This window comes from Hippocampus comes, unplaced genomic scaffold, assembly GCF_001891065.2.
Source record: "Hippocampus comes isolate QL1 unplaced genomic scaffold, H_comes_QL1_v1.1 scaffold7, whole genome shotgun sequence".
NCBI lineage: Eukaryota > Metazoa > Chordata > Actinopteri > Syngnathiformes > Syngnathidae > Hippocampus > Hippocampus comes.
In genome coordinates this window covers 5962841-5983801 of record NW_017842060.1, presented here as the reverse complement: position 1 = coordinate 5983801, position 20961 = coordinate 5962841, and the positions used below count along the sequence as shown (strand labels likewise).

The 20961-nt window shown below is 43.7% G+C and overlaps 1 protein-coding gene across 1 annotated transcript in view; it reads right to left on the bottom strand.

Moving 5' to 3' along the window:
* sdk1b (sidekick cell adhesion molecule 1b) overlaps positions 1 to 6006 on the bottom strand; it is a 233948-nt gene extending 227942 nt beyond the window's left edge. Inside the window, exon 1 of the mRNA XM_019862382.1 lies at positions 4646 to 6006. Within this exon, the coding sequence (XP_019717941.1) occupies positions 4646 to 4796 (151 nt within the window). The 5' untranslated portion in view covers positions 4797 to 6006. The remainder of the gene's footprint in view (positions 1 to 4645) is intronic.
* Positions 6007 to 20961: the final 14955 nt, after the last annotated feature.

Here is a 20961-nt window from a genome sequence, read left to right as displayed (position 1 = left end):
AAGTAACGGGGGGTGTGCGGTCTAGTTAGTTAGATGATCGCTCTAATTTGCATTGTCCTCACGACAACACACGAAAGTAAATTTGCATCTTTGCACAGTTTGAGGCTTATGAGTGTGACGATGTGTGTGCATTTGCGTGATGTGTGCAGACATGTTCAAGCACCGTATTTTCCGCACTTTCAGGCGCTTCGGATTATAAGGCGCACCTTCAATGAATGGCCTATTTTAAAACTGTTTTCATATGTAGGACCGCATTATAAGGTACATAGAATAGAAGCTACGATAGTTGCTGGGGTTGCGTTATGCATTCACTAGATGGAGCCATGCTAAAGGGAATACAATACAGCTTTATTTCTATGGCGCTTTCACAACCGCTGCAGCTATAACAAAGCACTTTGCAGAACATTTAAAATACTCCGTCCAAGTTTTCAGAATATTGATCCATATACACAGCGCATCGGATTATAAGGCGCACTATCGGCTTTTGATAAAATTGAATGCATTTAGGTGCGCCTTATAGTGCGGAAAATACGGTAATGCAGCACGCTAGTCTGTCTGATTAAGGACTCGCTATGTTTCAGGCTTGCCATGCAAACGTTCCTGTCTTTGACAGTGCGTCACTTAAGCTTCGCCCGGTAAGGTCCAATAATGGTGAAGGTCCACCAGTGATGTGTTCCTCACATCAGGCACCTTATCATACCCAGTCAATCGAAACAATGACCTTGGCCTTTTTTGCAAGCGTTGGCTCACAATCAGTAAATGTTCCGAAGACCTTGATGCTTTTCAATATTTTTGGCCCTGAGCCATATCTCTGATCCCTTTTCAGATAACCCAACAGCAAATTCGAAAGCCGACACGGTCGACCAAATTGCTTATGTATTGAGGTTAATGTTGTTTGACATGACATAATTATGTGTTGTCATATTCTCCTCAAGTCCTACCGCAATTAAATGCCAGAATAAATAAGCGCCATACCTCTTCTTTTTCTCGCTCTCTCTTTCATGAAAAACAACAGCTGGTGCGATATAGGTGTCTGTAATGACCTTGATTAGGACTGCTACCTGTGTCGCGGTTGACGTCTTTACCCCAAGAAGACTGGGAAACTGTATTCAATGCCAGGGTGGATTACTTTAAGGGGGAAAATACATAAATTGTAGTTTGAATTTGAAATATGTCTTTTGTGACACCACTTCAAGATTTTTTTTTCCAAACACAACTAATGGCTGAATAATACTCATTCCAGAATGGCAAGCACAGGGGCACACGCTGCTGTTACCTTGGCCAAGGTTAGGAATATTAACAACGACCAGCCGTATTTTTCCATTAAACTTGGTCTATTTATAAACCATTATCATTAGTGCACAGTAACCAGGACATCTGTTGGAAAGCAAATGACTGGCGTCACTGTTGTTAGGTTAACCTCATCTGACTTTAGGCATCTGACTAATTTTACATGCAACCTTGTCAGGACTCGTTTGAAAATAAATAAATAAATAAAAATAAAATAAAAAAGAATGCTGCCAATTTAAAACAAGGGTCTTGTCAATTTACAGTGGCCGCTATTGGCAATATCCAAGCCTCCCGTTTCACCGCACAACTTTTTTTTTGGGGGGGGGGGGTGCGGGAGATTTATCCTTCTTGCAACATAGAAAATGATGAACATTGTCGATTAAACTTAATTATTATCAACTTCCCATCTGAATGTAAAGTAGTGAGTGAGGCTCTGTCAAGTATCCATGCCGTGCCGGAAAAGTAAATCATTCCAACAGCTGTGGGGCCGAACCTACTCAATGACACATTGGGGCGGGGGAGAATAAGTTATGAATAAAAGGAGGGAAAGCGAAGAGGTGAACGGATGAGAGACAGGGTGGCGGGGGCTGGGGAGGAGAGACAGTAAAATGCTGCCGTCACTTAAACTCTAAAATGAAAGATCGATGAGCTTATTTAAATGTGCTCCCAGAGACGAGGCTTCGCTCGTATAAAGCCTTGCATTTATGAGGGTGTGGGAGATCGATTGACTGGGGGTGGGGGGGTGGGGGGGTCTATGGGGTAACAGAGAGAGAGAGATGGCAAGATCAGTAGGATCAACCTTTGCTCGTGAATTTCATCCATCTCCACAGAAAATAATATGTCCTCATAAATGCTGGGGATAGCGGGCTCGGAACACCTGCAAAATCGAAAGCTTTGGATTGACCAAGTGACACTGTCGATCAACTCAACTACGGCACAAAATTGTATCCAACATGTTCATAATAAGAAAGATAGACGTTTTCTTTTTGCTTCAGTTCAATAGACATTGTGCTGCTCCTTCTTGTGAGGTGGCCACCAGGGGGCGGTATAATGTGTTTAAAAAAATGGATCAGGGAGGAGGAGACACCCCACCGAGAACTGTCACAATAATTACTTTCTTGACTTATTGTTCAATGAGAAAAAAATGGACACTAGTTTTTTGGGGGACTCAATAAATGGTCATTTGCATGCGTGTGTGTTTATCGAAATCATCATCATCATTCACTCGTGCTGCACACACACTTTAGGAGTGAAAAGGCTTTTGAAAAACAGTTCAGTACCAATGTTTCATGTCTCGAGCACGTGCAACTCTTCATCTCGTGTTTTTAGTGAGGCGCAGCAATGTACAGTATTGATAATAAGAGCCAAGTAGCGCTAATGCTAACATCTGTTGTCTATGGTGCTCTTTCTGTACAATTTCATTGCTGGTTCAAGCACGATGGCTTCTGGAAACATTTGCTTAAGCCCGCCAGAAATTATAAAAGACTGCCGACCGGCACCGGATATCGGTTTCAAATGGCAGAAGTGACAGTCATATCACCCAGCGTCCAGTCTGTATTACTCCATTCGAGCATTTTCCCTCCACTTGTGTTCAGCGTTTGTTTCACGCACACGTTAACCACAATAATAAACCAGATAAGCAAACAGTTAGCTGAGATTCCTCAACGTCTTCCACTACCTCCTTTCTTCGCTTGCTCTGTTGCAACCTGCTACCTCTCACAGGTCAGTCTTGGTAATCTGCTAGACTTCTGCTTCAGAGTGGGACACTTGCAATTGTCAGCGGTGATCGGATTATATGTGATTTTTTTTTTCCTTGTCATGTGAGGTCTCACGTTTGAAAAATCCCCCTTTCAGCCTCGCTTCCACCAAGCGATAACAGGTCTGGTCAGCTCAGTCCACATTTTACCGCATTCACAGTGTAAAGGGACTCAAATTATCCAGCCGTAGCCTTACTCTCTTTTATTACCCCTCTTTGGGGAGTCCGCCAATTACAGCGGCACACACGAGCGGTTGATTAGTTGACAAGAGTTGCCCGCCTTCTTCCATGCTACAGTGCGGAATGGATAGAAAAGTAAGACTTGGGCATAAAGCGGATTCAGTCAGGGTTTATCCGCTAACCCCTTGGCGGAAACTGCACTTGCTTTCAGACCATGGCAACACATCAATTAAGGTTTGTGGGTAAACTTGGGTGCCGTTGCTGACGTTGCTGCTGAGACTGTGACATCGCAAAGAGGAGGAGGGAGTGAGGAGCGGAGAGCTGACTCTGCAGCCACGCCGCACCTCCGCCTTACACCTCCTCCCTCAACACCCGGGATGAAGCGGTGAAGACAGCCAGTGTGTCGACTGGAAGAAAAGAGAAAGTACACACAGACGTGTTGTCACACCGCCACCATCGATTAAACTGCAGGCGCACCACAGAGCCGTATTCCCCATTTTGCCGATACAAGCATCCCCCCACAACCGTTACCGGCCCCCTACCTTCCCCGACTGCTTTGTGTTGTTTCTTTCACAATGACACCTTCTAGTTCTCCGAACATTCACAAATAGCTCAAACCCCCATCATCATCACCGCCACCCCACCCCAACACCTCACACACATTCCTCCAACTCCCTCCTCCTCACGAGCCCACGTCTCAGCCTTCGCCCACCACGCACCATCTGTGTGACCCAGAGAACATTTGTGTGCTGACACCGGCTTGACCTTTTTCTTTTGCTTCTTTGTTTTACCCAGTCTGACCCACTCATCCACCCGCCCCAACTCCCCACCACGCACAGATTTACCCTACTCTCTGAACGGCATGGACACATGTAACCCAATGAAATGGCACCATTAGCGCAACGCACTTCAATGAGGAATCATTGTTTTATAAACCTCTGATGAATTGCACTTTGCTGTGTTTAACAATTACCTGTATAGTTGCGCAACAGGGTGAAGTTAACTGAATGAGTAAGCCCTGGGTTTGTATGTGTGAACTGGATTTGCATTGCTCGTGTCAAATTAGTGACCTCGGTTAAACAGGTCATTGATGAAAAAAAAAGGGGGGGATTATCAATGCTTGGAACTCTCCCCGAAGCAGACGTACAATATCTTAATCCTGCAGACATCACTCTACATAACAGAAACAAACAAGGTTTTAGTTAATGTTGCAGACTGAAACATGGGGAATAATGCAAATGGCAACTGTATCTTTATCCCGTTTTTAACAACACAATAGTTCAAGTTTACTCCATCCTACTTGCAAGGTGACAGATTTTAGAGCAACGTTTTAAATGCACAGATCAAGCACTTTATTTGCAGTATTATCGACGCTTAAAATGAACATCACAGAGGTGCATAGCTTTTCTTTTCTTTTACCTTGTCCGTGCAACATGTGGCAGCTCCAGCCAAGAAGCAGCAGCAGGAGCAAGACAGACGCCGGACGGCTTCTCAGTATCATCCCGACACTCCCTGGGGAGAATCCTTCCGCGACTTCCGGGGAGCCTCCGATCCGGCAAAATCCCAACATGGGAGCCTCGGGGAAACAGTGTCCACTCCCGGTAAAAGTAAGTCCCAATTCCCAGATCCGAAAGTTCTGATACGGCTCACGGCTGGTGGCTTGAGTCGACCTCGGTGTTCAAAAGTCAGCTGTGGAGGGGCGAGGAGCGGAGCCTCCTGGTCAGCGAGACTTCACGGTTAGAGCACCCGGCGATGTGGACGTGCAGCGGCGGAGTCCGCGTGTTCCATCGCCAAGCCGGCCGGTGCACCTCACTTCCACTGATCTGCGATCTAAATTAACACATTTGACTGTATAGTGTTGTTGTTTTTTTTTTGTCTTATCGGCTTGCTCTCCGCTATTGACTTCCAATCCCACTTTGTCCAGGATCTCCTGTGAAAACCAGCGGTGATTAAAAAAAGGACGGAAATTCCGCCCAAATTAAGCCTCTCTCCAGGGATCAATTCCGTAATTGATTCGATGAGTTCAAACAGTCCAAGTGTCGAGATACGTGCAGCACGCGCTCTAAACCGGGTGGTTAGTACTCCCCAACTAGTACTACATTCCAAGTGAGAGAGTAGCTCGTGGTAGCGAGACGGTTTACTCTCCCCGCAAAGGGGTCGCCTTCCTCGGATAAAAGCGGCGGGCAGCCCCGATGGCACAACAGGTTCGAGAACGATGAAATACCTTGCGCTGTTCTTTTTAGTTCAAAGTCGGTAGGTTTGAGGCTTTTGTGACCAAGTGAAGAGTTTGTTCGGAAAAAAAAGTTGTTTTAAAGCGGATTCGTCCGTCGGGTATCCACGCTCTTTCCGCTGCGTCACGGGTGCCCTTTTCGCCACCACCGCCGCCGTCTTACCCGGGACGAGCCAGTCCTTCACGGTCGTCCGTTGACCGTATGCCAGTCGTGAAATTCCGGGGTTCCGTCAACTCCAGTCGGTGTTGTGATCGTCAAAGTTTGCCCCGCCGGCACCCTGTTGAAGCTCAGGGCGCAGACTGAGTGAAGCCAGCAGCTCCCTCGCGAGCGAACACCTGCCAAGCTCCTCGACGCACACTTGGGGGTGGGGGAGAGAGAGAGAGAGAGCTTCTTATTTTCCCCTTTTTACAAACACCGAATCCGTGTTAAGAGAAGACCATATAGGGGAAATTTGACTTGCTCGGTGCACTTTCTTCACACATTTACACATTTCACGTCCAGTCCGTCTCACTGACTGTTCTGTATCGTTTCACTCGATCTATCCCGAAGTCCAAAACTTCCATTCAATAGCATCTCTCGTTGCTGGTTGGTCCGAGCCGTACATTGCGGTGTTCCTATTGGACAGGCCAAATGAGGGGGCGGGAAGAAATCAAAAGAGGGAAGAAAAAAAATCTCACTAACCGGTCACTGTTACGTACACTTGCACAATCAAAATGTGATTTGATGCAAGGGATGGATCAGAAATCACTTTAAATTTGCGTTAGTGCTCCAAAGTAGGGTTTTAAACTTGGCTACGTGTTTCAAAGTAAGGTTTTTAGACGTGGGTAGGGTTTCAAAGTAGGGCTTTAAACTAGTGTAAATGTTTCGAAGAAATTCAAAGTAGGGTCACAATGTATCACGGTGGAGTGAAAGGATTACCGTCAGAATGTGTGGGACATCAACTTTCATTGTGAGCAGTGCGTTGACACACTCTCCAAATACATGATTTAAATGTGCTTTTTGAGGGGCTGCGGGACCTTAATGTAATTAGCTTCGTGATTGCGCATTATGCTCATCTTTGTCGAGAGGATGCTCCACTAAGAGCAGCATGACAACTGTCTCACTCTACTCGTCCTGTTTTTTAAAAAATGTTCATGTAATCCACCAAAAACAGACACGGCTGGTGGTCCAGTAGGAGCACCAGCGGCGGCAACGGCGGCACCACACCAAATAAGAGCCTGCAGCTATATCTTATTATTTGCAAAAGGCGACTTTCCAACACTGCAAGGGTCATTAAATAGCACATTAATATTAAATCTTACAACAGTGACCTTATCCTTTATTTCCCCAATAAATCCAGATAGACTTCCCATCCTCTGATTGGCCAAAGAGTCTCCCCACTTGTCAAGCTGTGGCCGACATTTTCCCTTTAAGCACCTTCACCTCATCTCTTGCTTTTTACACCAAGACTCATTTCACAGCAGATTCTCACAGCACTGTTTGCTGCAATAAAGTAGCGATGGTGCTAGTTTGCTGATCAACTTTTCATTCTTTGGTCCCAAACATCAGCAGTTTCTTCATTGTTGCGTTTAAAAGTGTCGCCTCCCCCCCCCCCCCCCCCCCCCCCAAAAAAAAAAAGAAAAATACTGTGAAATCTTGAATGGGACAGATTGTGGAAACTGTACTTTTAAATCTATGATATGAATAATCTTTTACCTTCTGTTTTTGAAAACGGATTTGACAGCGAACCGTTCTGCATTTTCTCCCACTGTTATGTAACAGTGGGAGCAATTTACACAATAACCGTGCCAACATCAAAATTCTATGCCCACGATGCGATCAGCTCAGCTGTGGGAAGTTCCGGTCCCGCTTCCAAGCGGCGGCCTGCCAACAACAGCCAGCAATAAATCGTGGATCCGATGCAAAACAATCAACAGAATTCAGCGCAGCTCTGCTTACCTTTGGTTTTGATGTAACCGCAGCAGCATCACACCCGTGGATGCCTCTTCATGACTTGAAAGTGGCTCTGGATCTTCACCCTACCTAGCTTATTATATCAATGGCGACGACAACAGTATGTGAATTACCTCCACTGCAAGGTAACAGTCGTCAAAGTCCAGAAAAGCTTGCTCACGGACACATTTTCAGAAATAGGCAAAAAACTACATGTCGGCTTGGTGGTTTAATTTCACACTTGATGGGTGAGCAGTACCTCCAGGTGCCCACCTATATTCAATCCAGTAAAAGGTCAATTTTCCCTGATGTATCCCCTTTAACGGTTTCATCAAGCGTCAGTCATCGGAACCATTTGAATTCCATAATGTGTTCCAGAATCCTACAACTCGTCATCATATGAGATGTACAGGCAAAGTCTTAAATAACATTTGGACATAGCTAGCTGAATAATGTGCCTCACCTTTCAATCAATTATGACATTCGACAAGGAAATTTGTGTTTGGTAGAGAATTTCTTTGTTGTTACAATGCTTCTTGGCAATAAATCTGATTGCATTCCTTTTAAAAGACGCCACATTTGTGAGGAACGTGCATTTGCGAGATGAGCAGCAGAAGTGAGTATGTGGGCTGTGCCCATTAAAAAAAAAAAAAAAAAACACACGAAATAAAAATCTTTGCTGCCAGTGCCAAACATCTTATTTTGCCGTTGCCACTGACGCTTACTTGGTGTAAGAAGACCATTTAGTTTCTTCATTTCACAATCAGGAGCCTGCTTTTAAATTTAAATAAATAATTAAGAAGACAATCTTTCTAGACCTCAAAAAACATTTAAACACTTGACTGCAAATCTGTAAAACACATGGTTCTTTGAATTCATGTTGATGATGGTGATATTGGCACTTTATTGTCAAGTTAAGTGTAAATAAGGGGTTTGGTATGTGGACAAAAAAAAAAAAAAAGAAATATTAACTGCCTTTGACGAGCATAGTTGTCAAATACGTTTTTCAACGAGGATGGGCGGGAGAAGGTCAGATGCTGCTCCGCTGTACATTTCCAGCCTGGAAACGACTTTACTGATGCACAACCACTGGTAGAATGTCAGCAATGCATCATTTTAGACACGAGATCAGCCCAATGTGTGAGTTCACCGGGAGAAACGGATGCATTTTGTTCAACCTAACCTTGATTTATAAATGAGCGCGTAAAATTTGAATCAACCTTTTTTTATTTTCCCCTGTTGAATATGTGCTCAGTGAACGCAACGTCCGAAATGATCTAGAAAAATCAATCTGCTCTAATATGGCTGGCAGTGAATGTGCATATCTCGAATCATCGTAAAATCAACGATGCACGTGAATCGCTGCCGTCATCGTCCCCACCAGACGCCTTGCAATGGCAATGCAATCATCTCCATCAACCAAAACTCATACGTTTATCTTTTGAGACAGAGAGACTGTCAGACAGAGCGATAGCCAGATCCAACGCTCGATAGATACTCTCATTCACTTGAAAATTCCTACTTCCCCCTATTGTATAATCGGGCAAAATTTTATCTGATATAAACTTATGACACACCGGATGGGATATTGTGATAAATATTTTACGTTCAAAGTTTGAAAAAACAACATCACACAGGAAGCCCACAGCCCAAATTGGAACGCTGAACCTCAGAAGTGCAAAGCAGTTGTCTGAACCAGTCCGCAAAATACGTGGCAAAAAAAAAGTTCCTTTTCTACAAAGTCATTGTCATTTCTTAACATTTTCTATTTTTTATACGCGCGTATACACACACACACGCACACGCACACGCACACACACACACACACACACACACACACACACACACACACACACACAGAGAGAGCCCGCGGCGCCAAGCCGGTCCTAATAAAGCCAGTGCCTAATTACAAATGGGTAGCAGGTGTGCATCCGGCCAGAAAACACCGTCTGCCGCCTGCTGTCGCAAACGGGACATCAGGCAAAGCACCCGGGGCTCACAGCACACCAAGTGCCGGCAGGGTCTAATTCGAAAGCCAATTTAGGTTCCAATTACCTGTGTACCCACTGCAATTACCGCTGCATTTTCGACTCTCAATCTCTCAGTGGGTCATCAAAAAAAAAAAATCCACCAAAAAATTTCCGCACACATATTTCCTTGCGCACTTTGGTGATTTCACCTCTAATGGAAGAAAAAAAAACTTTTTGGGGCGTGAAACATTAATTTCAGAAACATTAAAATACAACATGTCGACATTTCTGGCTACAATGTTAGTTAGCACAACCAAGCAAGTTATTTGCTCCAAAACAATTAGCTGAGTTGTTTTTAATCCTTTCACGCACCCTGTAACCTGATAACATGATAAACTGTCCATCGTAATAGCCGCCGGACCCGAAAGGGTTAAATCTTCAAGTTCGGGTTCGATACAACGGGCAACAGTTCGATAAACTCATCTTTGTTGTGAAATGCAAGAAAGCCAATTTTCACAAAAGCATAACTTAAAAATGTAGTTGAAGTGTCCAATTTATTACTCCTTGTGTCCTTGAAATTTTGAGTTCACCCAACTTGTTTTTTTTTCCGTTTTATTCCATTTCAGAACGACAGCACAAGATGGATCCATTTGACTTCCATTTGACCAAACTCCTTTTCACACTCTTACTCCCACACACACACACACACACACACACACACACACACACACGCGCATACAAAAAGCTCTCCTTTTCTCTTCGACATACGACCCCCATCAAGGGCGCCACGGTAGGCCTGAGCGATAGCAAACAATCTGTTCTTTTCACTGAGATAAACATCTGAACCGTCCCTCATCTCTTTAACACGTTAGACCTGGCTTAATGACTTTCATCACAGTCATCAACACACACACAGACACACAGACACACACACACATGCGCACGCGCACACAAGGCCAGGTGCTGTTAATGAGTGGCTTCCTGCAGCTTGAGCTGACATTGTGGCGAAGAGAGATAATGTCAATATTAACTGACCTGTCATCGTATCTGGGAGGATAAACACCGCGGGCGAGTAGTTACAGACGGAGGCACGTGCAGATTTTAACGTGTCGCAGTAGGATCTTGACCAACGCCATCAGTCATTATTGTTGCTTCGAGAACAAACAAAAAAAAAAGCCTATTTTGTTATCGCTGTATTCTGCTCACATTTCTAAACCAATCTTCAAACGTTGTGGGATTATTCCTTAATGTCACGGATTTTGAATGATAATTATCTGAGGTCAGTGGGAATACCCTGGATTCAACTTCATGGTCAATTGAGCTTTATGTTTCGGGGTGTCCCGGAAATTTGACATCATTTAAAATATGTCATACCATGTCCCAGGCACAGGATATGAAATGTTAAAAAAAAAAACACAATATTTCTTGATCAAGGTTCCACATGGTTGCCATTAAACTACTGTCCAAATAATGTTCATTTTTGGGGACACCATTAATTTTTTCAGTTGGAAACAAGATGCAAATTTCGCCCTTTCTAATCAACAATCAGATTCAACCATAATGGCAAAAGTATTTCATTTGCTCAAGTAATTTTTTTTGGTTTACATTGCTACACGTCTTTCAGTCAACCGTTCACGTTTCTTGAGCACTCTTCAAAATTTCAGACTTCATTACTCTGTGTCATTGCAAATTCTGCATGGTCAGATGCTGGCACAGCGGGAGATTTTGGCATGAGCGACACATTTGGTCGCAGAGGACTGCGGCGTTTAAAAAAAAAAAAACAAGTGCTACCTGATTTGGTTTTTAATTGTGTAGGGACACAAATAACAGGAGAGATGCTCATTCACGCACCATCCGAATATCTAATTTGGACAATGTATTATCATCAGGGTCATGTGTTGTTCCCACTCCACATCGGGGGTGAAAACAAACAAGGTAGGTCACTCAACAGAATACTAATTAGTCACAGCATGACACGCCACTCGGCATGCTTTGAAATGCAGTTTCAACTCCCGCTGTATGTGGAAGTTCATGATGCAGGGCATGCCAGCATTGCCTGGCGTTATTTGTAAATGTCGCTAATCATGGGTGTTGTCATTGAGCCGTGTTGTTTGTTGTGTTTCCTCGTCGTGTAATAGTAGTTGTATGAATGTTGTACTTTCTGGTTGGTGTTCCCTTGAGTGGCAACGACCAAATAAGTAATGCCGTCGTGTTGGTTCATGTGGTGCACATGAGTCAAATGACTGGTGGCTTACATACATGACACACCATCATTCATAACTGCAGTAAATGAGGGACTTATTCTATTATTTAAAGGCATATCATGTATAGGAAACTAATTATGAGTGCAATATCTATCATCTGCAGGTGTGTGTGTTGGGCAGTGGGGGTGGGGGGGCGTATCCTGATCTATTTATGATGCTATCAATCCAAAATTCTTGTGACATTCATGATTGAAATAGTTACAAGAGGTTGGGATTTTTAATGAGAGTTGGCTGTCAGAAACAAAGGACACTTTTTGCTAGTGAGTCATTTTTAGTTCGTTTTGTAAACATAAAATATCAAATTCATTTAGTTGTCCTTGTTTGAAGCAGTTTCTTTTTTATTTTTTGTTCACATTTTTTTCAAGTTTAGTAAACATAAAATATGAAATGTAAAAATTCATTTACTTGTCCTTTTTTAAGCATTTTCATTTTTATTTTGTTCACATTTTTTTTCAATTTTAGTACACAGAAAATATCAAATGTAAAAATTCATTTAGTTGTCCTTTTTTAAGCATTTTCATTTTACTGACTTTTTTTTTTCATTCATTATTTTGTTCATTTTCGTCAACTCTACTAACCCACCAGTGGTCACGTGACAATGCGTAAACAGATTCTTGCGACAACTAATCCGAGAAGACCTGAAGCATCTCTTCCGAGTGGGTTATATCGTTAGTTGTTTATGCTTTGGGCCAAAAACAGTTAGATAAGGACATAATCAATCCTGAATATAAAGTTTACAAGCAAAGGTTATCAATTATGCGCAGCCATCACCAGCGACAATGGCCTTACCGAATGGCCTGTGTGTCTCCTCTCTCTGTACGTGCGAACGCGTGCAACTGTGTCGTTTATGGTTTCGATTCATTGTAGCCTGGGGGGGGCGATGTGCTATTATGTTTCAAGAAGGGAAACTTGATCCCCCCCCCCCCCCCTCAAAAAAAAAAACAACTGCGGCTCCACCCGATATCCGAGTTGTCCCCTCGGGCGCTGTGTGAGGGTGAGCTGAGGGTAGCGGGAAGCCTTTCATGTGCATAGGAGGGGGGGGGATGAGGCGGGAATTCTAAGGAAGGTTAGGTCACACCTGTATTGGACTAAAAGAGACAGGGAGGGATGTAGGGACAAGTGTAATACCGGTGGGGGAAAAGAGAGAATGGTGAGAGAAAAGCATCGCTTTGACTGAGTCAAACTGGAGAGAAGAGAGTTTGAAAAAAAAAAATCACAGTTCAAGCTTGTGGCTGTTATATATGGAAACAGGGTGAAGAAAGCAGGTGAGAAAGTGTTGAAAAGTGAAATGAAGTGTGAGGACGAGGGGCGGAGTGGTTGTCAATCAGAAAACATGTCCGATCATTTCAGCGACGCCGTGTGAACTGCTGCCCAGAGAAATGTGAAACAAAAAGGGTCACGACTGCACACGAGGAGATGACTCGTTGATTGGCTCCGTTTGTTATGCTTTGCCTCTTGCGCTTGATCTCGTCAACTCCTATCGCGGGGGCGGCATGCCTTTAGCAACAAAGCTGACGGCTAATCTGGGCCTCCGCCGGCTCCTCGGGTGTCCCGCTATGACGAAAGGGAGCCTCGCGGCTGGTCCCGGGGACCTGCAGAGTGGACGTCTGGGATTTTTCTGAAGCTCTTCCCGGTGCACCTGTAATCACACACAATTATCCAGCACCACACTGCGGGGCAGGAGCGCCTTGAGCCTGAAACAGACGATACTCGCAATCCATACGGAACCAATGTGGAAACTTTAAAGGAGAAATATGACAGCCTCGAAGCCCAGAAACAAACTATCAACATAAGAAGAAGGTTATGATAGCAAAAAGTGGGTTGATGAGGACATACAGAAGACCGAAATTAGCATTTTGTGGCACATTGAGTACCAAAAGTGAGACTCAAACGTCAAGACATCTGTAAAAAAAAAAAAAAAGTAGAAAAAGAAGAAGCACCACCCAAAAAGCTTCGCTGGGCACACGCCACATTTTGAATGATTGACTTTGAATGGATGGTCCATCAATAAATGTGTGGACAAAGGAAAAGGGAAAATATGTCACACTGGAAAAACTTTTGTTTCCATCTGTATTTTCTTTCTTGATCTATTGCCAACGTCTCTCAGAAAACATGCGCAAATCAATAATGATATCATCGCTGTCAGGCTGAAACGCCATCTGTCCAAATACGGTTACTTTCATATTGTTTTTCACAAATCAATGCCATTTGTCTGTCCGCCCGTTAGTTATCGTTACGCGTTATTAACCAATTTAAAGTGTTGAAAATAGATTCCAAAAAAATCAATTACCTCTCTCGAACTGTCGGAGAATTGCTTGAAAACTCCGCCCCGTCATCACTCTGCAAGAACTCCAGATCAAACTCTGGATGTCTTTTCGACAATGACGAGTAAAAATAGTTCCGTTCGATCCATTTGAGGGAGCCTGTTTGGTTCAAAACGGAGAGACGGAATGCTTCGGTGCGGAAGGCATTGGTCAGCCACGAAGGTAAGTTTGTGTCGAGATTCAAGCGTTTGACCAGATGACGTAGCCACGGTTGATTTTGTGAAGAATTGAAGGTCGAGAGGCCGGTGTGAGAATCTTCAGCCATGTTTATGTGTGTACAAGCATGTTTAAAATATGTACCGCATTTTCCGCACTAAAAGACGCACTAAAAAGCCTTCCATTTTCTTAAAAGCTCACAGCACGCCTGAAAAGCCGATGCGCCTTGTGTATGGTCATTACGGTAATATTTCGACGCCAAAGACATGCTCCTTGCTCGAGACATGCTGACAGAGTTCAAGCTTAAGGCGATCGGTTTCGCAGTTGAACACGGAAATAGAGCGGCGGCAAGAGAGTTCAACGTTAACGAGTTAATGTTAGAACTTGCTGTTGGTGAAGTGAACTGTGTCGCTGCTTCATTAAATACGTTTTACTGACATCTGATCGTTCTGTTGTTGTTTCCCTGAGCGTAGCTCCATCTAGTGAATGCATTGTAGATTGCGTCTTATAATGCGGTGCGCCCAACGTATGAAAAAAATATTACAAAATAGGCCATTCATTGAAGGTGCGCCTCATAATCCACTGCGCCTTCTAGTGTCGAAAATACGGTAAGCAGTATTTCTACTTTACATATTTGAGACAAAGATTACAACAGTAAACAAATTTTTGAAATGCTTAATTATAAAACTGTAAACAACAAGTAACATTCATGAACATTGCCCTCTGAGAGGCAAAGAGGCTTGTCTTGGTGGCATATAACTCGGCTCTCACTTGAGCGGTACAGGCTTTAGGTTCACTCTGAGACACTTTCTGCTGGAAGCGCTAACGGTGCGGTTGAGGTTTTTAAATTGGAGAAAAACATGGTGATTGGTCGCCCTATGACTTTCGTCTTGTCTTCTTGTTAGGTGAAATAGGTTTAAGGTTTCGTTTTTAATCAGACAATGGTCTTTCTTTAGTGAAGAAAAAAACAAATTCTACCGAGCTGACAGTTTCGGCTTTCACTTCAGCCTTCATCTGAACTGTCACTGCTTCCTTGTGTCTTAAAAAAAACGGCTGAACGGGTCCCTGACCCGGTCAAGGCTGCGAATCAGCTCCCCACACCCCACACCCGCCGCCACCGTTGAAGCAATGTGTCCCTGTTGATGGTGCCATCTCCGTGGAGGGACCAGCGGGCTTACCCGGGACGCAATATGGGGCAAGATGCAGTAATGCGAGACCATCAACAGCGTGACGAGACACGACAAGAAAGGGGTTGGGTGAGGCTGCAATGATGCAAAGCCAATCAAAAAAAACGGGATAAAGCCATTCGTGCTCTCATTGGTTGATGCCATGCCGGGAACCAATCACGCGCCTTGTTTGAGTGCCCGTAGTACAGGCATGTTTAAAGCCTCGTGCATTGACATAAAACAATGTATCTTTCCGCAACATGGCTGCCGATATGGCTGCATTTCCTTCTTTTTTTTTTTTTAATCAATACAGTATTTTGGAAGAAACTCGCAAAGCACTGAAGCCTTAAAACATGAGGCGCGGCGCGGCGAGGGATGACTGTAGTCCAAATTGCGACACTTAAGCTTCCCTTGTAAAAACACAAGAGGCTGGAAAACCAAAATAGACATTCGTAAATAAATCAACATGCACCTAATTAGTATTTGTGTTCTTGTCGTTATTGTTATAAGAGCACGTGGAGCGGCAAACGTTTGTACAAACGAGCGCCCGCGAGGCATTCCGCGACCCCTTTGGTCTAGCGCGTGCGGAGGGCCGTCTCTGATCTCCCAGGAAAAATGATGGCGTACCCCGAGGGAAGCACGCCATTAGCTTTCATTTGCCACTCTTTCATCCGTCTGTCTTGATGCCCTTTATCCGCCATCCTCAAAACTCAATTCCCCATAACCGTCAAATACTGTACACATGTTCTCCTCCCTCTGGGGCTTACAAACTGACTTTTCATTGCCGCCGCCACCGCCCCCCCCAACCCTGCGTCTGCCGTCGCCTTAACAAATTCTTTCCTTATTGTTTGTTCCTTCAGCCGCTCACTTAAATGAGCCAGCAAAACAATTGTGTCTCGATTCACATTTTTAATTAAACTAATGCAAATCAACTAATATGCACACAAAGAAAGCAATTAAGAGCCTCGCCAGACTAATCTAAGAAAAACACTTGAAAATGAAGTATCTTGGCGGATAAACACATTTAAGCATTTTGGGGGGGGGAACAAAACAAGACTTTTTAAGTGAGACAGCTTGGTTTACACGTGCATTCTTCAACATGGCGAGCTATGAATCCGCCAAGTGATAATCGTTGTGCTTTTGTCATCGTCCGTGCCGATAACGTTTCATCCTCAAATCAATATGTCACCACAGAAACTTGAACCTGAAAGCGCAGCCGCATCGGGTTCTTCGCATAATCGATATTTGACTGCGAAAAGATGTGAGGGTCATTGGCAAGTGGTTAAGCTTGCACGACCGTCTGTGTCTTATGTGTTGTGTTGTAATATTTTGTCATTTTATGTTCACTGTTCTTTTGATGGCACCCGCAGCGGCTCCTCTCTCTCCTGCGGTTGAGAGGAAAGAAATTTCATCGGTGCTGTATGTTGCACATGGAGAGCACGTCTGACAATAAAGTTGACTTGAGCTTGAACTTGAACAAAGAGGCAGCCAGAAAATGACACGATATGATGGTGATAATGATGATTAAATGATATTGTGTAACCGTTTTATCGTCTTTTTTTTCATCATCTTTGTACTTTGCTTTATTCGTTTTTTGTGTATAGTTTTACGTTTTTCGTTATCTTACGATCCTTTTTTTAAATCTCGAAGCAGAGTGAGTCAACGCATGCTGCATGAAATCAAAGTTATGATCATTTCAGATATGTCATTATTGTTAGTTTTCATTTCATTCATTTCAAATAATTATTTTTTAAAGCTGTTTTCTTACTTTTTGATTATTTTCTTTAAAAGGCTTTTTATGATGTTTTGTTTTTGTCACATACTGAGATTTTTGTCCATGCCAGATAAAAAAAAGTGTATTGTACAATACACTAAAGTAAATTCCCAAACGACGACTTGACCTTTTTGCTTTTGTACAGCCACACAGTAGGAACAAAATGAACTCCAAAAGCTCATTTATTCAATTCATTGACAAAGACAAGGATGAAGGACGTGTTTGAAATGCTGCTTCAGTTCGTTCTCTCTTTTTTGAGCACACTCGTATTTTTATTTAATTTCATTCACAATTGTTTTTACATTTTTTTTCCAATTTTAGTTTTTGTCAGCTATAATTGGTGCTGCACGGATAAAGTTGACTTGAATTGAACCAGAGTCACAAAAGCAAGGCCTTTCGAATAGTCGTGTGTGTGCTACTTCTTTGTGTGTGACAGAGAAAAAGAGGGGACTTTAAAAAAAAAAATGTTTCGAGTTTTACACACGCACAGGCACTCGCACATATTATAACCGGACATGCACTCACCTCGCTGAGCTAGTAACTGGTGCATGTACATCCCTGACATGCTTTCCACATGTACATCTGTCACAGACGCATTTCAGGACACGCTGTCAACCTCCCCGCATTTCCTCTTTCCCCCTCAATGAGTCAGCGCGCACACACACACACACACACACACACACACACACACACACGCATATTGCATGGATTCACAAATACACACGCCTTCAATACAAATGTCCGAACCAGTTAGTAGTAGAGTGCACTGGTTGTCACACATGAAACCAGGTGGACCGAGTAAGGTTTGCTTCAAACCAGGCTGCGCAAAAAAAATAAATTAAATAAATAAAAATGCACACTGTGCACAGGAGAGGCCTTGGGAGAAGCGCTTTCTTTCTCTTTTGACTCTAGGTCGACACACAATTGCTGCTCAACCTTGTGACTTTCTTGTCTTTTCAGTGCACAAGCTGTAACTTTTAAGACGTACTTGGAAGGAAGAGCCACGAGACCTTTGAAGGCTGCGACAAAAGCGGACAAGAGTGACACATGGGTCCTTTTTTCAGATGTACTGTGTACAAGTGTAAGAAAATGTCACACACACACACACACACACACACACACACACACACACACACACACACATTTTTTTTTCAAACCTCCTTCCGTGGGTGCTAGTGTGCTATTAGGTCACAGCGCTACACTGCCCCCCACAGGTTTGCCACTCCTTCATCCATCACAGCAGAAAAGGGCAAGGTTGTATATCATATTTGTGATGCAAGATGAAATTACAGTGGAAAACCGCTAAGGCCAAAGAATAGACGTACCCGACCTCTGATTTGTTCATAATAAAACTTAAAAGGACGATGGGGAGGACTCACCAATGGTAGTTCACTCGTCAGATTCCCTGTGCAGGCAGCGAGGGTTCAGTTCTCACCCAGTAGCGCTGTTGATGGTTGTCTGTCATGTGCCCTGTGATTGACTGGTGAACAGTCTGAAGTGCGGTCAGCTGGAATAGGCTCAGGCTCACCTGCAACCCAGAAAAAGACGAGCATTTCAGAAAATTGAAGAGGTGATGGAAGATTTATGGCAATCCACTCCTTCCTTGACAATCACACCATTTTTTTGTTCAAAAAAAAAAAAATTACAGTAGACTGTACAGTGTATGAATCCTCAACACCTCATACAGGGTCTCAGTTTTTGGTAGTTGTACAGTGCTCAGTCACTTAATGGGCAGCGAAGAGGCGCCAACTTAAATTTTTTTTCACGATGGTCCACTTCAGTCACGTTTGCCACATTGTTCATTGATCGTTCATTGATAATACTTTCACCGTGATTGGTCATCAGCCATGAGCAGTTTACACATGAATGCAGGGAAAAGACACAAGCAAACTCCACACACAAAGGCCAGAGCCAAGATTGGAACCCACAACCTCAGAACTGCGAGGCAAAGGTTCCAACGACAATATCACCGTGCCAAAGTACCTGATTGTACAATTTCAGGGGTGTTCGACTTCGAGACAAATGTTCCCTCAAATGCGTGAGAGAAAATGGCCGTGTGTGTGTATCCGCGCGCTGGCACGTGCCAGATCACCTGAACCAAACACAGCCCATGTTCAGTAGAAGACCTGACCTCTAAAGTAAAAAAAAAAAAAAAAAAAAAAAATCACCAGGCGTGGGATGACTGACTGGCGAATGAAGTGCATTTCCCACGCAACCGAGCGCTTGATGACATGCATGCAAAATTTCACGCAGACATGCGCACACACACACGCACGCGCAACCAAATCCGTAGGCAAACACAGTGGAACACCTGCCCTCTGAGCCACGGGATGATTTTTTTTTTTTTTTTTAAACGAGCATTTACTTTTCACTTGCAGCTGCGGCATGGTGCACGTGCGTGTTTGTGTGTCAGGGGATGAGCACGAACATGAGCGAGGTCTCAGCTGCAGAGGCTGCGAATCGGTTCGATAGGAAACCCGGCAGGCACACAAATAAATGTTCAACACGGCCCCCCTTCGCTGTCTCCTCACAGCTTGGGCAACATTCTTCAAAAACGTTGCGTATTTGAATGCCATGGCGGAGCTCCTGTTTGATGTAGTGCTCTCTTAAAACCTCCTGACATTATTTACCGCCATTACAAATGCTACCCTGCCGCCGTTATGATATAGTTGTTGAAAAGCGACTTAGCTGCGCGCGGACCCACCGCGGTTCACATCGGACGCGAGAACGGAAAGCACTCACGCTTCATCATGTTCAAGGACTGACTAATCACAGGGTATACATGCCGCGACTGCCGAAAGAGAGATCGCGATTTTGAGAGCTGCCAATCACAAGAAGGCAGAGTCAGTTGAAAGTTGAAAACTCACAATGGCCTTGCTTCGTTACTCTAATGTTAGGAAAATGACATTGCCTTAACTTTCAGATTGAATGCTTGCTCAAAACTAAACCAGAGTTTCACTGATTGCTTGCCGGAACGCTATTGGCTCCAATATGGATCCTAATTAAGAAAGGCATTAGCCGTGACATGACTGTTGTGCATTCAATTTCCACCACAATATCTGGCCGGCACAATGAGGTTTACGGCTATTTGTATTGGGAAGTGATAGCATCAAATTAGCTCTGTTCGTCAGCAGACAAACTCAACTGAGATATCTGCATCTAGTGGGGGAATAATTATACAAGGATTGGAAGGGTAGAGGTAAATACAATCAAACCTCGATTTAACACAGACTAACAAGGGCGAGGATTCGTCCGTTCAAGCTGATTGTCCGTTAAATCGAAACACTTATTTTTGTGTCCTAAAACACCCAGTACAAAAAAAAAAAAAAAAAAAAAAAAAAGAAACATGATTTTGTACTTTTTTGGTGGACTGAAAACACCCAGTACAGTACGAAATTATTGTAATGGAACATGAAGAATGCTTAAACTAAAAAAAAGTTTTAAATTTATCCAAACTTATTTTGCTTTTGCTTGTGGAGCTTTTGCGGGATTGTTACCGGTCGCTTTGACAAACCACAAGATTGCCGCGCTTCCTTTTCTCGCCTCTTTTCGATTGGATGCCATGGAGAATAACTTGACCAAAAATCAATAAATAAGCGCATACTGTTCCAAATTCCGTATCGCCTGTTCAAGAGTGACGTACGTGACAAGCGCTCAAGTCAACACCAGCCATCAATATAAATCGGTTGATACGACACGTCACGTTTGAGCTGCGCACCAACAGCGATGCTAAGCTAATGCCCAAGCTTACCTGTGGTGGGAACATTACCCCGGCAGCCACTCAGGCACGTCTGTTAGCCAGATCCAGTCCGTACTAATCGCACAACCTGGAAATACGTCTCATGATGATTGCGCCGCAACAAAGGTAGATTATATTTTCCGAAATACATTTTACCAGGATTCCATTTCATTAGTAAC